Genomic DNA, 17,324 nt, shown 5'->3' on the forward strand with positions numbered 1-17,324 from the left:
GTGAATAGAAGTAATGAAAATTGCCTTCATATAGCCAGTAGTTCTACAGATAAATGCATATATCAAGAAGCAAGCATCACATAAAGTTGGAGTGTTTATGTCCCTCCCCCCAAACAAAAATCAGTTTATATTCATTTCAGTAGTTCAGTTGACATTTTTAAGCTAAGCTGAGGATAAACAGTAACTGAGAAAAACCAGTTGATTATGCAATTTTTAAATTTAGAAATTGTAAAATCAATTCAGTTAACATTTAGTCCAGTTTGAACATCAAATTTAAACTTTCAGCTCAAATGCAGCAAGTCCAGACAACAAATAGTATAAACATAAAAATAAGTGGGATATACCCAGGTGCTTTTTAATTGAAACATTGTGTGTGTGTGATATACAAACTGCAAATCTCCAATTTTTTTTTCTTAGGACCACAGCTTTTCCTTTCCTGTCCCACAGATTTTATTGAATCACAAGTATGGTTTACTGAACTTTGGAATTACAGCATAGTACCTTATGTTCTTGAAGCTGTGAGAGAAGGAGTGCAGGTAAATTCACTTTTATTGAAGGTAGCTGATAAAAAATTAATTATTGGCAACTAAACAGTTTTAAAATCATCAGTTTGGCTGAATCCTTAGATTCTAATTAAATTTATTGCATTCAAAATCTTTAGTAATGGTTACATTATTTAGCAAATTGTAGACTTGGGGAACCAGAGTTTAGTATTAGATCATTCTAGGGATATTTTTTCACATCTTTTGTTGGCTAATGTTGACTTTTATTTATTTTTAATGGAGTTAGATAAGGGAGGTGGGGATAATAGTGCTTCAAAATAAACTGGTATTTTTTGGATCTCTTTTCCCAGAAATATAAAATCCTGTATAAGCTGGAACATATTGAGATTACTGGAAAGATTTTAAGGTGGACTGCTGGGTAGCTGCAGGGCAGAAGGTTGTGATTAATGGATATTCTTCAGATAACATCAGGATTGGGGGGGGTTCCCCCAAGAATTGGTCTTTGGACTATTGTCTTTTCTGATTTTCACAAACAACATCAATGAAGGGATAGAAGGCATGATGTCAAAATTTGCAGACAACAATAAAGATTACTAGAGTCATTAATGATCAGTGCCATGCTGTGCCCTTATAAGATGACTTGAACAGGCTTCAAGAATGGTCAGAAAAATGGCAGCTGTTTTAATGCAGGGTCTTACACTTAGTGGAGTTGAATTAAAAACAGTACAGGAAGAAATGGATCTGAGAGTTATGATAACTCTCAGATCCATTTCTATGAATATGAAGATCCATAGATATGAAGTTTTCTGAGCAGCGTAGCAGGCAGCCAGGAAAGCCCATAGTGTCCTATTCATGATTTAATAAATATTATCCTGTAGAGATAGGAGGTCATAATCCCACTGTATAAGGCAATTGTAGGACTACATTTGGAATCTGTGTTCAGGTATGGAGACCTCATCCTGATCATCTCACCAGGCAGTGTGCATGGTGAGATCAGCAAAAGGCTCTAGTTATGTGAGCTAGAGCTTGGCAACCAGGCACCTCAGTGATGACCTGATTGAGGTTTATAAGGCTCTGAGAGGGGTTAGTAAAATGAATGAAAGTGTAATTTGCACTGTTTATAAAGAGTTCCAGAACTAGGGACTATAAATTAAAATTGCAATTGATTTTTTATTATTTTATAATATTATGTATTGCAAAATGTCCTTTCAACACATGCCAAATAGCCAGTAGTTCCCCCAACTCTCAGCACAGCTTGGATTCATCTTGGCAAGAACTCAACAAAGTGTTGAAAGTGTGCCACAGGGATGCTGGTCCATGTTGACTCAAATGCTTCCTGCAGTTGTTGTAAATTGGATGGTTGCAGATCTCTAATGTAAAGAACTTGGCCCATTTCATTCCACAAGTGCTTAATTGTATTGAGATCTGGTGACTTTGGGGGGGGGGGTTACTGCAATAGGCTGAATTCATTCTCATGTTCCTGAAATTACTTCTGTACAAATCTAGTCTTGTGACATGGTGCATTATCCTGTTGAAAGAACCCATTCACAGACAGATACACTGCAGTCATGGAGGGATACACTTGGCTGGAAACAATTTCTAGATAACCCATGGCTTTGAAAATGTTGCTCCACTAATGTCAAGAAACCCAATGTGCACTACAAAAATAGTTTTGTAGTGCATCACCACCAACCTGTATTGTTGGCAGAATGGGTGCATGGACCCATGTGAATTCTGATCCTTCCATCAGCGTGAAACAGCAGGAACTGGGATTCAACACTTTTCAAATCTTCTGTTGTCTAGTATTGACGTTCCTGCACCTACAGTTATCTTCTTGTTTTGTGCTGACAAGAGCAGAATCAGGTTTTGTTGTCAGCTGTGATACTTCCATCCATAACACAGTACAAGTTGTGTGTTCTGAAATGCCTCTTTGGCTACCACTGTTGCACTGGGTTGTTATTTGACTAACATTAGCCTTTCTATTACCCGGCACAAGTCTGTCAGACTCCATTGGTTTCTTGTATCAAAGAGCTGTTTCTGCCCACAGGATTGGCTGTATGTTATTTGATTATTGGACAAATCTCAACACACACACACACACACACACACACACACACACACACACACACACACACACACACACACACACACACACACACACCAGATGTGGTCATACATGAAAACCCCAGTAGGGTTGCAGTTTATGAAATACTTGTACTGGTACCAACTACCATGCCATAGTCAAAGTCACTCAAATCTTTTGCCTTACTCATTCGCACACCAAACTGCACAATTACAGTTTTTCTGCCCACTTGCTTTATATCACATGGTATGAACTTAACATGATACTGTTACTAAAGGAGCACTCCATTTCATGAAAATAACTCAATAAAGTAACTCAATTTGTATATACAGGGTGAGTAAGGGGTTGTAACTTTAGAAGCTGATGGCAGCTGTCACTTTGGGCAAAAACATTCATATAAACACTTCTGAATAGTTATGGATAGATGGCTGTCTGAATTTGAAAAAATGGCTATGAAGTTTTCAACCGTAAAAAAAATAAGAATAAGTACACATACTTACTAAAATGTGTGTACAAGGTATGTGTTTGCTTATTCTTTTTTATGAATGAATGTAATACCTGCCTTAAGTGCATAAATACTGGCTCTGCCCATAGAATGTGCAGCACTTTCCTAGGTGAAAAATCAGGTAACCTGTTTAATGAGCTAGGAAAGCATAATTTGTTATAAGTTAATAGAAAAGAATAGTTAAGACAAATGTATAGTTAACTCTCAAAAAAGTCACTTATACAGTTGATTCTGGTTATTTGGGACACATCGGGACTAGTGCATTTTGGCCCGATTAAGCGGCTGCCCCAATTATCCGAAGTTTCACGTAAATAGTTAAAAATACAATTTACCCCCCCCTTACAATTACTTCACTGTACAATCAAATCACATTAGGACGAACTCACCACAGTAAAATACCGTTCACTATACGATGTGTAGTAAGCACTGGTCAATGTGATCACGTTTGTGAATTGAATTTTAATTCTATTAAACAGCGATTCTAATTAGCAAAAATAGGAGGAATATTATCAACAGGCTATAAAGGTAAAGATATATTAAGCAGAGATTTACTCTTTATTTACCTTACCAATTAAAAAATTAATGATACATGAAAATCGGAAGAATATACGTGATAATCTGAATAATTAATATGTACTGTAATATGTACATACTAACTAGTTGACATTTCTGTTCACTGACATTTGTGGGTGGGGGTTAAAATTTAAAACAGTAAAAAGATAAGCAATCAATAAAAAAGAACACGACACACACAAATTGCAAGTAACACAACACGCGCAAGTGAGAACAGAGTAACAAATTAAGAAGCTTTAAAAATAGGAATGAAGAGAAGATTCTAAAAATTGTTTTTTTTTTATATGATTGAAGATTCCATGGAAGTGTAAACACATTTTACCATAATAACCCACAGAATTCCAGCTGTCGGTATTACCGCAAATTCAATAAGATCGAGTTTACTGTCCGTTTATGATAGATTGCACTAACACAAAAGCCCAATAAACAGGTGACTGCTAATTGTTTTATGGTTGTGACCTCCAGAAATCCGACCGAACTATGTGGTACGGTCGGAGACAATCGTAGGGTAATCTCCAGTGCTGAGGTCTCCTGCCCCGATTAAACGGCATTTTGTTCCAATTAAGCGAAGTAAACCCTGGCTATTTTCTCGATTGGTTTTTGTTTTTTAAGATTTGCCCCAAATAAACGGCTGCCCCGATTAACCGGTGGCCCAAATAACTGGAATCCACTGTAATATCATCATTAAATTAAAAGATGATTTAGAACTTGCTGCCTACTGTAAAAAAAAAAAAAAAAAAAAATAGTATAAGGTTTTTTTACTATTCAGACTAAAACTGAAATATGTTATAGTTATATGGACGACGAGCACCATGGGAAGATCCAGCACAATGGGTTTTACAGTCATATCCCTGGCCAACATCTGGTGAATGGAAAGGTGAAGATTTGCCCCAGCTGCTAAGATTAAGAGCTGAAGATGTAGGTTATGATGTTCATTCAACGTCAGGAATGACAAATAAAGTTGTTCAGTCTATATCAAATGATATCCAGTCTGATCCATTAGTGAGTATTAAAATATCATTATGACAGTATATGCAATCCCAATCTTAAACATGTCACTAATCTAGTCTTGGTTTAAAACTAAAATAATGCTTTAATAAGTTTTTTTTTAATAATTTGTTGGTATGGCTTTATCTATGCTAAATTTGTCCACTCTAAGTATTAAATTGATATTTGCTGGTGATTCATTTGAAGTTATCCAGTAATTGATCCAAACAATTATGTAATCAAATGTTTATTTTAAGTGGAGTTTGTATGATTAATATTTTATTGGATAAACAGAATGAGAAGTTTTGTTTAGTAATTTAATGGAGATTTTCAAAACCACAGTTTTAAGTGTGGCAGAGTCCTAAATAAAATCTGTTTAGAATAACAGAATTAGGTGGTTATAAAACAAAAGAAAACATACCAAACAAATTTTGAAAACATACCATGTATAATAAAAAATACAGGTTGTCTGAAAAAGAATCATGTTGCATAGGGGAAAACTACACAGGATACTGTGAAGAAATGACCACTTCAGGGTTACTTGTGAAAGATGCACCATATTTAATTATAAATAGATGGGGGAGGATGTATTCTTATCTTGTCTCAGGGACAAAATGTCTAAGTTTGGCTTTGTCTGGAATAGCCTGAGAGGGGGACATATATTGGAACTTGGCATGAGCACAAAAATACCTAGTCACACTACTGATCATATTTTGGAAACCTTTCAGAGTTTCCACACTTATCAAAGTTTTATTCTCTGCCACCAAAATCAATGAATTCATGCTAATTTTGAATTTGCAAAATTTCATATAATTTAGCTTTCTGCAGTCAGCTCTCAATTGCATCAAGAATGGCATCAGTTCAGCACAAAGCAATGTGTATTTGGAGATTGGACAAAACAAAATCAGAGTTGTATATTCAGGTGATGTTTAAAATGATGCGTACTGTTTCTCCTTCTGTATGATTATTTTGATGGTATGAACAGTTTAAAGCATCTGGTAATACATTTTGAAGTAAAAGAGCCCTACATGTACATCACTATTTTGAAGAGCAACTTAAAGTAGTAGAGTGGATTTTTATTAAAGAAAAAAATAAATAAATAACTGTCAAGCTATTGCATCATAAAAGTGCAACAATTCTTTTTCAAATACCCTTTACATGATCTAAATCAGCAGTGGGCAACCTTCTTGATATGAGGGCCACGGTATATAGATAAATATTATCTATATATTTTATCATTAATGACATTACAAATTGCACACACAGCATTGCTATATATATCGGCTCACCTCCTTGATCCAAAGATGTAATGCTGTTTCTGAAGGAGCATGCTATTTCATGTAAGGGATAGGTGCACCTAATAAAGTGGCTGCTCAATGTACATGTTTGAAAACAACATCAGTATTTTACTGATTGCATAGTTTATCAGTAAATTTATTTTAATATATATATATATATTTTTTTTACTGTTCCTGAAATTAGATCAGGTGCCACATTGTAAAGCTAGGTGGACTAAGTGCATTTTTTTGTTCATCACTGATCTAAATTGTAAAAATAATCCATAAATAAAAAAAATTTAATCATTGAGTAAATTTTCAAAAATTAATTTTTACTTTTTCATTTTAGCTGAACATGTTAATGCACCTACAAGAAGCTGCTAGTTATTCTAGTCCACATAGTAATGATAGTGATACAAGTTGGGATAGTCATCATAGCAATCTACATCCTGAGGATGCAATATCTGCAAGTGTAGAGTCTACACTGTAATCACACTATTTTTTATTATTTTTTTCAAAAGGACTATGAGCATATGTATAGATTTTAAGTGAAATATAAACTGTCGTCATATTATGCTACTGAGCACACTATAAATAGTTTTGTATGTTGTTATGTGTATAGAGGAGAATGCAAAAATGATTTGCAGAGTGAATGGATTTTATACTTCATCTTAGAAGTAGTGTATACAATGAATGTCAGTATTTTAACTAAAACACTGTTGAATGGAAATTTTCAACTACATTGTTGTATTTAAATTTTACAGTTAAATAGGAAATGTTTCATGAGGTGCTAAAATGTGATAAACAATTAGATATCTCCTTCATAATTGCACCATTTTATGAACTTGTTAACAAGAGTTATGTAATCTTAAAAAAAATTAATAATAAATCCTGTAAGTTCACAGTTAAACCGTACAACTGATATCATGCAAACAGTTGTAACTTACAGCATGATTTGTCATGTGAGAATTTTAACTCTCAGTGCAGTTTTATATTTATGCAGTTGAATGAAACACTGAATGTAATAACACTTAATTTTATAGAATTTTTATGTTAAATGACCAAAGAAAAATTTAATACAGAAATGCACTCTTCATTTTATATGTGTATAATAAAGTTTTCTAGTTAATGATTTTTATGAATGTTTGTTAGATGTACCGTTAATGTTGAAGAAGGTGGTTAACAGCAATATAGATGTAAGTATATATAATTTTTAAGTGTCTCAATCTGTGTGAATAAGTTTTAGCTCTCATTTATGAGGTTGTATATTATGACCTTCCTGTGCATTTAAAGCATACGGAACTGATTTTGAAGCACTAAGTTTTCATAGTGTAAGGAATTTATATTGATGCTATGAAAAATTTTTATTTATTGCTAAAATAATGCTGAAAAATCACCAAAGAATGTTTTACATTTAAAAATGCATAAAATTCTGCATTAGACTAGTATTCTGAAATGGTGTTCTTTATATCATAACTGCTAGATTCGAGTTAAGTTTAAATTCGATTTTCCCCTTTCCTTGCATTCTCTCACTATGCTTCTGCTTGTTATATTTAAGATGTTTTATAATTAATGTTGCTGTACAATTTACAAACCATATGTATATATTTGAAATTCATAAGTTGTGCTTTGCTTGCTAATATTTTAAAATTAGTTATATGCCCTGCCCCCCCCCCCCCTCAATTTGATCTTGTTATAGGATATATGATTTTGTTATTAATATTAAAGTATAAATTTTTTTGCTATGTCTAATGCCTGTTAAAAGTGATCTGGATCATCATTATTCAAGATATTAGAGGCTGGTAAACTCGAGCTATTTTGTTTATCCACAAGAATAGAAAGAAAATAAAAAAGTACTATTTTATATTGAAATTTCTATGATTTTCTTGTACATTTCATATCTAGAAAGTTTTTTTTTTTTTTCTTTCTAAACTGCATTCTCTCCCCAGCAGCCTAATGGTTATATGATTTCATTTCCATATTAAAAATTTGTTATCAATAGCAAAATTTAAATAACGAGAAAAAGACTCCTATTGGAAATAGGATGAAATATAGCAAATATTTTGCCATTTTTAAAGAGCGAGCAATGCCCAGACTCCTAATTATTAACACTGAATATTAATTCTGTGAATATACCATAAGAAAGTTTAATGCTACACATTATACAAAAGGCATAATGTGTAGAAGAACTGACATAAATTTATGGTTCTAGACAAAATATCCATACCTTGGGCTTACAAACAGGTATAGGACTGTAAGTCATTATTTTGGACTCATAATATTTAAATAATGAGCCTGAAATACTAGCCACAGATTTATTTGCCTGGTCACAAAGTTTGGCGATGAAAAAAGTGCATTCTAATAATTAAAAAAAGAACATCTTTAGTCTAATATGCTCTTATTGTAGTTGAAAACTGATAATATATATATATATATATATATTTTCCAGTGAAAGTAACCAGATATAGTTTGACTGTCGTTTGAAAAATAAACTGTATTTCCAAGCTAAATCTGGGTTGGACAGAGCTTTACCTCAGTCCAACTGATAAAATTTAATTGATTTAATTTATCCAATTATCACTATGATAATATTTTATTTTGACAGTTCCTTGACACTCAGATTATGCACTTATTAAACAGGAACTATAGTCATTATCACATAATCTGATAATAGAGAAAAAACATTTTATTTAAATCCTATATGTGAATACAAAAATTTGTATGAATGTTTTTTATACAATGCTTTGCAAACTTAAAGTATTTACACAAGATTTGCATCTTTGGCCATTTGATAGAAAATTGAGTCCTTATTTTTTAGCATGACTACAGGTGAATCAAATTCTGCAATAATGCCTTGTTCTAATACCATAATCCTGGAACAAAATTAAAATAATGAGGTTAGAACGAGAGTCATTCATCTTTCAGTAATAAGAAAGTCATGCTAAATTAAGATCAATGAGGATTTTAAGATAGGACTGACAGAGTCTTTTTTTTCTTATTAATATAAACTTAAAACTATCTGTTCAATCTTTATCAAGACTGGACCAAGAGCTGTAGCCCCACACCTCGTCCAGCTTTAGTTTAGTGCAGTAAGACACACATTAACTTTGAGAAAATATACATGAAAGATGATCCCTCTGCAACTCCTATTATCATCTCATTCTTTTTACTTAAATTTCTATACTAACTTGTTACCCAGCCCATTTGCACTAGGCTACTTATTCAGACTTGTAACTGGGTTACAAGTCTGAATAAGTAGCCTAGTGCAAATTTTGATGTTAATGAGATCCAGCATCTGATGCTGGACTTGAACTTTGATTGTACTAACATTTTTAAAAATAATATCTTATTATCTTACCTAATTCAACAGCTTTATAAATTTTTAATGGGTGTTTTTATTCAGGTAAAGGTGTTTTTATTCAGTAAAAATGCTTAAACTAAACCATTACTATAAGCTGGGAACAATTAAACTTATCTTTGCTTTTAGCTTTAATTAATATTTATCATTAACCTTACCTATCATAGTCCATGACAGTATTCAGACGATGTGCAATTGTTAGAACAGTACACTCTGAAAACTCTTTACGGATAGTAACTTGGATTAAATCATCAGTCTCCAAATCAATGCCTGCAGTAGCTTCATCCATTACTAGAATTCGAGTTTTACGTAAAAGGGCACGAGCCAAACATAACAACTGCCTTTGGCCAACACTGAAATAAGGTAAATAAACACCCATAATTGTCAGTATGGTTAAATTTTTTATTTTATTGCAATTTAATATAGTGTTTTCAATGAAATTTGTTTACTAAAATATATATTCCTGTTATTCTAAAATATATATTCCTGTAAATTTATTTATTAGAATAGCAGGAAAAGTTAAGAACAACAAAAAAAAAAAAAATGCATTCTCCTGGGTATTCAAAATTTGAAAGTAATTTCTGATTTCCATGAAAAAATTTGAACTACTAAAGCAAATATTACTTTGAATGCATTAAAAATGTTAACTTCAATTCACCAATATTTCTGTGTTAAATAATGTATTATTCAAAGGCACCTAATTAAGTTCCATAAGCAACTTATCAAAATATTTTATACAAGGTTTACACATATTTTATACAAATCATACTTATTTTTCTTATAACTAATATTTTGTTAGAGATTCAGAAACTGCTGAACTGACTACACTAGCTTTTTTTTTTTTTTTTTTTTAAACAACAATACTGCAAACTAATTTTTTTGTATTTGGCAATATTAGTTAAACTGACAAACAAATGCTGACATAAAAAATAAAAAACTTTAACAGTGTAAATTTTCATCAGTCATTGATTTTGTTTGGAATCTTTTCTTTTAATTCAGCAATAGCCAAAGTGTATGAAATCCTAGAAAAATGCATGATAGAACAGTCTGCAAATTGCAGTACAGCGCAGAGTTCATTAGCATCATATTTGTTCAAGTCAGATCGATGGTAACAATAAATGCATTGTGCATTTATTGTTACCATACATTTTAAAATTTTTTTTATATACAAAACAAGCTTCATAATTAGGAATTACCAGAACAGTTTGTTTCCAACAAGATGGTTTAACAGCCCACACTTTCTGCCACTATGCAAGTCGTATGTAACACGTATCCCGATCATATGGTTTCAAAATTTGGCAATATTGTGCAGCCTTCAGGGTTCCCCAAACCTTGCAAATGATGTCTTCCTGTGGGGAAGTCTGAAGAAAAGAGTTGACAATTGCCCTTTGAATACCACTAAGTTAAGGAGAAGATTCCACAAAACAGAGTGATTACAAGCCTTAAATTTAGGAAATATACTTCTTTGGGGGAGATGTCTTAGCCTTTCATTTTCAATTTAAATTTCCATTTGCAAATATAGATGTAAGTTATGGAAATTAAAGTAGATGTATGCTAAATACTCTTTAATGACAGAGTGATTGATAAAATCTTATGTTGCATAATAAGGGTTGTTATTTCGTTTTTAGGAGCATTAGCAACTAAGGCCATATTGCTCCGGGAATATGCGGTGGTTATTCCCTGACCTTTCCGCATCCTCCGTATTTGGTGGTGACGGGCTCGAACGCCGGTCTAATCAAGAAGCGTGTGTTACACACTGCTGCTCCTTCCCACCTGGCTACGGAGGCGCCGCATAATAAGGGAACACATTTACACTGCTCTATTCATACTAGGTTTTTTTCCAAAGTTATGTTCAACTTTGATATCACAAAATAAAAACCACTGTTCTTTTGCAGTGCTGCATGCTATTTGTAAAGCTTATATTATAAAGAAGCCTTCACAGAAATGTAATATAATATAGATTCAAAAAACTAATAATTTAAAATAGGTATATATTTTATGGAGAAAACAATTAATTGTGTATAATTTGGATAAAAACAAGCACCATAGCTACATTTATAAATGTTTTGTGGTTTTACCTGAACATCCAATTCCCCCCCCAGAAGAGACCCACAAATTAAAACAAATCATCTGTTAAAGAAAGATGTCTTTGGTGTACAAACATTTATACATATAGGAGACTCTTCCTTTAATCCTCTCTTATAATAGTCTGAATAACAGACAATTTATAATGATAAACTCAATAACTAATGGAAGGTCGTTCTTCTAGTTATCACACAGTATTGGTACTGATGAAGACAACAAACTGGAACACTTGCCCATCTCCAATTTGCTTGGATTTCATCTAGAGTTACACCCATTATAATAGATAGGGGTTTGACAATTGTCTGCTTCCTTTAATATCACTGGATAAATCTCATAAGCTCCTCAAATGTTTTCCCATACAAAGCACATTTCCCCCCCCCAACCCATTTTTCAAGATCACACAGTCTAGTTTTCAATATCTATTATCTTCACCAATGGTACTGTCGGGCCTAAGAGAAAGCTGATATGGTAGATACTATGCAAAAATTTATTTAACTCATCAGCTGTACATTTAGGGTCTTCGTTGATGTTCCAAAGCTATTCTGTAGTTGATCAATATAGTACAGTCTCTTCTAGTATTCATACATGCAAATATTCTTTATTAATACACTTCTTTCTTTTGGCAATATCTTTTAAAAGCCTCAATGAGTAACAATACTGAGGTAAATTTATACTTGTCATAGTGCTTGGTGTCCTTTGATAATTTGTATTCATTACAGGCATCATCAGTTCAACTGTCGTCCATTTTGGTTTAGGGCTGGAAGAATAATTCATTAAGGGCATGAAAAAACTATCACTAATGTCAAACAGTACAAGAAAGCAAGTTTATAAAGCATCAGCCAAAAAAAAAAAAAAAAAAAGTCCCATATCACCTGTCCATTTCCCCTCCAATAATTTGTGTAGTTCTTCCTTGAGTTTATCAAACTACCAATCTCCACAAAAGATGAAAGTTTGTTCCAACAAGCAACCACTTGCTGACTGAAGAAAACTTCTGCACATCTTTCAACCATCCATCCTGCCTTCCTCAATTTGAATTTATCTCCCGTCACACATGTATAGTCTGAGAAAAGGAAGAATATCATCAGTATTGAGATTGCTCAGTCCATTCAAATCCTTAAACACCTCATCAAATCACCTTGCAGGTGTCTGTGGATGCTGCAATTTTCAGAACTGAAGCCTTTCACACAGTAGTCTAGGTTTCCAATATGTTATCTGAACCAAAAGAACACCCTTTTGTTCCCTACACTAATCTTGCCATCCTTTTCTGCACCCATTCCAGCAGATCTACATCCTTTCTAAAGTGAGGCCTCTAGACGTGCATGCAGTACTCAAGATGCAGCCTAACACTGCCTTATACAATGGGATAATCACTTCCTTATTCCTGTTAGAAAAGTTTCAGTATATCATTAACAAAACCACATTAGTTGTCCTGGCAGCCTGTCTGAATTTCCCAGAGAACTTCATATCTGACTGCAAAAATACCAGATTTCTTTCAATTTCCGCTACCCTGAATGTAGTTCCACATAGTTGGTACATTAATCTGGGATTACTGCTACCCATATACAATACCTTGCATTTGTCAATGTTAAACTTCAAATTGCTATTTCTCAGCTCATTGCCCTAATTTTTCTTGATCTTGTTGCAGTAGCTTACCCTGATTACTGTCATCAACCATCCTGCCAACCCATCATCCACAAACTTAAACCTGATATACACCTTCATCAATATCATTAATAAATATAGAAAACAACAGTGGATCCAACAGCAAATCCTAGTGGACTCCACCAATAACATCAGTCCACAAAGAGCAGTGTCCATTAATAACAACTATCTTTTCCCATTCAACCATCCCTTTATCTATAGTAGTAACTTGCCCTTAATACTACACTGCTCCAATTTGTACAGCAGTCTTATGTGCAATAGTATCAAAAGCTTTCCTAAAATCTAAGTATATGATATCAAAATTATTTTTCGCATCCAGTTCCTTGGTCACTGCATCATAGTATCCAATCAGATTAGTCAGACAACTTTGTCTCTTACCAAATCTCTGGTGTAACTGCAGTATAAATGCAATCCTGTCTAGATAGTATTGCATTACTTCTTAAACCAGTGGCTCCATTATTTCTCCCGGACCAGATGTTAAACTAACTGGTCTGTAATAATTCATGTCACATTTTTGATCCTTCCTTTGTGAATTAGGACAGGTTCCCACATCTTCAGTCCATAGGGACCTCCTCTAAATTCAGAGATGCTCATATAATAATGGCTTTGCCTCATTTGATATAATCAGATAGATCCCACTTAACATTTTTTATGTTAAGCTTCAACAATTTTATGTGTGAATGTAGATGCAATATACATATTCAGTTTGTCACCAACCTGAGCAGGATCATCAATGGTTAAAAAGTGGATCAATGTGATTAACCTTCTTCTTTCTGCTGTTAATATAAGTAAAGAAGTCTTGGCACTTTTCCTTGCATTCTTTGTCAGCAACTTCTCAAACCTCATTTGTGACTCGATTACAGACTGGTTTATATGTACCATAGGCAGATAAAAACTAGTCTGTTGAGTCACAAATGACGTTAAGCAGAGAAAAGTAGCTGGCAAAGAATGCAAAGAAAGGCAACAAAGACTTCTTTACTTATATTAACAACAGAAAGATGAAGTTTAATCGCACTGATCCACTTGATGTCAATGGTTTCATTGACATCAATGGTGGATCAATTGGCATCCTCTCCACACCAGGTGGAAAAGACCTGAGCTTGAATCCTGTCAATGGTGTTTTTGCAAGGTGGGCGAGTTAGTCTGTTTCAGGTGAGGACAGCATGGTTTTTTTTCTCCTCCTGGAGGCTTGGGTTTTTCATCCAGCAAACAGAAAATCGACCACAGGACGGACACACACACAATTTGTATGGTGCAATATGGCCTGTTGTTGGTGTGCCTAAAACTCTACAAGAGCCATAGGCTTCTATATCACCTGATAATTTATATGAATCCCATGCATTTTTCTTCTCTGCCACAAGTCTCTTCAGTACATCTGACATCCATTTAAGTTTAAGCCTGGAACGATATTTCTTAGTTGGTACGAAAAGCATATTAGCTACTATGATTACTTCCCTGAATGCTTCCCATGAACCATCTGATGATGTTTGGTAACATCATCAGATGGTTCCACTGTATGGAATTTAAAAGCTGTATGAGAACACAATAGTCTTAATGAAAGCAAAAGCCCTTCCCTTTACCCTAGTCATGTCATTAAATTAATCACATGCATTCATTAACTATTCTCACTGAAAGGAATTAAAATATAACTAAATTTATAATTTTTCCTAGCATGAATTAAAACCTTTCTTTTACCCATAACAACAGTCATCACATCTGGTGAGTATGGGCTTGGCACACCCAGGTTCCTGAGCTGGATATCATCATTCTTTTTTCTCTCTCTCTCTCTCTCTCTCTCTCTGTGTGTCACTAAGGAATTTTTTTTTTGGCTGGTGCAGCATAGGCCTCAGGCTCCTTTGCACCATATGGTTAATAATAATAATAATAATGTCTCTACTACCTAATAATAGATCTTTAATGCAAAAGTTCCCAATACTGGTTGAATCCTTGGTAAAAATGAGATAAAGAATATTGCTCTCTCACATAGAACCTCTAACATATTTATATAAGGAAGCCCCTCTAATCAGTCAATAAAAAAAAAAAAAAAAAAAAAGCTACTACCCAAGCATGTACAAATTCCATTAAGTATCTGGGAAAACTTCATTTGTTTGCATATTGCAGCACAATATTAACGAGATTAATTTATACATGCTTATTCATTACACTCATTTGGCCTGTAGCACACCAAGTTCTTTTATGCTTTTCTGCAAATGAGGTCACATCAAACTGGTTCAATATCTTGACAGGTCTCTCTATACTCTTCTTAAATCTTAAGATGCTTTGCAATTAAAACCGTAATGTGTCCTCATTTGTCATATCTGTCTTTGCTGTGCACATTGTATATGCCATATTCAAATTCTACATACAATATCAGAGTGACACCCTGTCTGCATCTGTCAATTTAGTACTAATAGTGGCATAAGGAAACAAGTTTATACAGCATTAGCAAAAAAAAAAAAAAAAAAAAAAAAAAAACCACATCATATATCCATCTCCTCTAATAAATTGTCTAATGCTTACTAAAATTTATTCAAACTACCCACTTCCACAACACTAGATGGAAGTTTGTTACAACAATCATTTACTCTATGGCTAAAAGCAAATTTTTATGCATATATCCTGCACCCATCCTTCCCGTTTGACGTGTGTTGTCTGAATGAGTAAGGATGCTATCCATGTTTAGTTTAATAAATCCATTTAAAGCCTTAAATCAGGTCTCCTTGCAGGTGTCTAATTTACAGAACTAAAGTCTTTAATGTGCCCCTAACTAATCTTATTGATTTTCTCTCACCAATTACAACAGATCTACATATTTCCTAAAATTAGGTTTCCAAACCTTCATTCAGTATGACATTTAACTAGCACTTCAATTTTATCTAATCATGATCATCTTCACAATACGTCTGCGAAAGAATGTTGATCTGAATATTGTAAAATTCAGTTTGCTGTTTAATAAACATATAAAAGTTTCTGGCCACTACCAAACCTATGTGAATATTCTTATTGTGAACCTTAACATAAACACACAAATGAATAAAATTTTTTTTGAAAGTGAGCTCCTGTAAAAATATCAATTGCTTAAATAGAGTTCAAATAATCATTGAGGAATAAAATAAAGTATGGCTCAAAATAAGGTAGCCAAAACGATCAATTACAGCATGTATCTCAGTGTGCTAACCCTGACTTGAGTTGGGCCATTTTATAAAACAAGTCTGTTACTTCAATGTTCTATCGTTTTGTTGAAGGTGAATGAAAGAACAATGAATATCTGTAAAGGATGTGTACTGTAGACCATTTTTTCTTTACTCATACAGAAATTAATATGCTTATGGACGAAGAATTAAAGCAGTTAATCTGGTGTGTGAAAATGAATTTTGAAAACTGCTTTCATAAAAGCATGCATTACAGATGCTAGTCACTAGAAGTGTGTTGAAAATGTGAAGACCGGTCATGACAGAAACTAACTGATAATGAGTCTGTGGGAATGATTTTTGAAAAAATTCTGCAGTTACCAAAGAAAACACTGCATCACAAAAGAGATGAACATGCAAAGAAGCCCTAGCTTCATTGCTGTGAAAACATGTATCTTTAGTAATAAATCTCTCTCTCACTCTCTCTCTCTCACTCACTCCTTTTTCATACTGGATACAGATAGTTCCTTAGTTATGTGACCCTAATGAAAAGCAGAGGAGAATTATGCTGCTCAAAGACCTTATGATGCAGGACAAAAATGAGAATTTTCTTTAAATATTTTGTAGTAGGGAGAACTAACCACTGAAATCCTAGTTTCATTTGACAACTAATCCTAACTAATTTTAACATGTTTTTTGTTAAAAGAACATGTTTTCTAAGATTTCAGTATACAAATGAACCTGTTGACAGGCCACTGCATACTGAACATGGGGCAATATAATGTGCCATTTCTGGTCATTGACCCCTACTTTTGAAGATGGGGAACAGATGTATAACAGCATTACTGCAACATCAGTATAATCAGATTTATTAATTCAAATTATTTTGTCACTCCTTTTGTTATTCCTTTAAACCATTGTCTTTTGAAACCTAAGTTTCAAGAAGCATTGGTTTCAACAGGGTAGTGTGACATCTCCTGCAGACGCTTACTTCAGCAACACTTTGGGAACAATCTCATTCTGAGAGATACTAGTCATATTCAGATCACATGATTTAAAAACCAATGGATGCCCACTGTGTGGAATTATCAGGGAGAAAGCTTTTTGTGATCCTATGATGGACAGGGTTGTTAAAATTAAAGTATCCCTATGTAGAGGTC

At 33.6% G+C, this 17,324-nt stretch overlaps 2 protein-coding genes across 2 annotated transcripts in view; one reads left to right on the forward strand and one right to left on the reverse strand.

Moving 5' to 3' along the window:
• Positions 1–6,688, forward strand: part of LOC150087929 (uncharacterized) — a 347,547-nt gene extending 340,859 nt beyond the window's left edge. Inside the window, exons 31-33 of the mRNA XM_090369967.1 lie at positions 418–536; positions 4,457–4,666; positions 6,278–6,688. Of these exons, the coding sequence (XP_090226093.1) occupies positions 418–536; positions 4,457–4,666; positions 6,278–6,418 (470 nt within the window). The 3' untranslated portion in view covers positions 6,419–6,688. The remainder of the gene's footprint in view (positions 1–417; positions 537–4,456; positions 4,667–6,277) is intronic.
• A 2,001-nt stretch (positions 6,689–8,689) lies between these two features.
• LOC150087930 (multidrug resistance-associated protein 1-like) overlaps positions 8,690–17,324 on the reverse strand; it is a 217,242-nt gene continuing 208,607 nt past the window's right edge. The window contains 2 exon segments of the mRNA XM_090369269.1: positions 8,690–8,801; positions 9,445–9,639. Of these exon segments, the coding sequence (XP_090225395.1) occupies positions 8,690–8,801; positions 9,445–9,639 (307 nt within the window).

The sequence above is a fragment of the Mastigoproctus giganteus genome, chromosome 3 (genome assembly GCF_048544385.1).
Source record: "Mastigoproctus giganteus isolate SK-2022 chromosome 3, ASM4854438v1, whole genome shotgun sequence".
NCBI lineage: Eukaryota > Metazoa > Arthropoda > Arachnida > Uropygi > Thelyphonidae > Mastigoproctus > Mastigoproctus giganteus.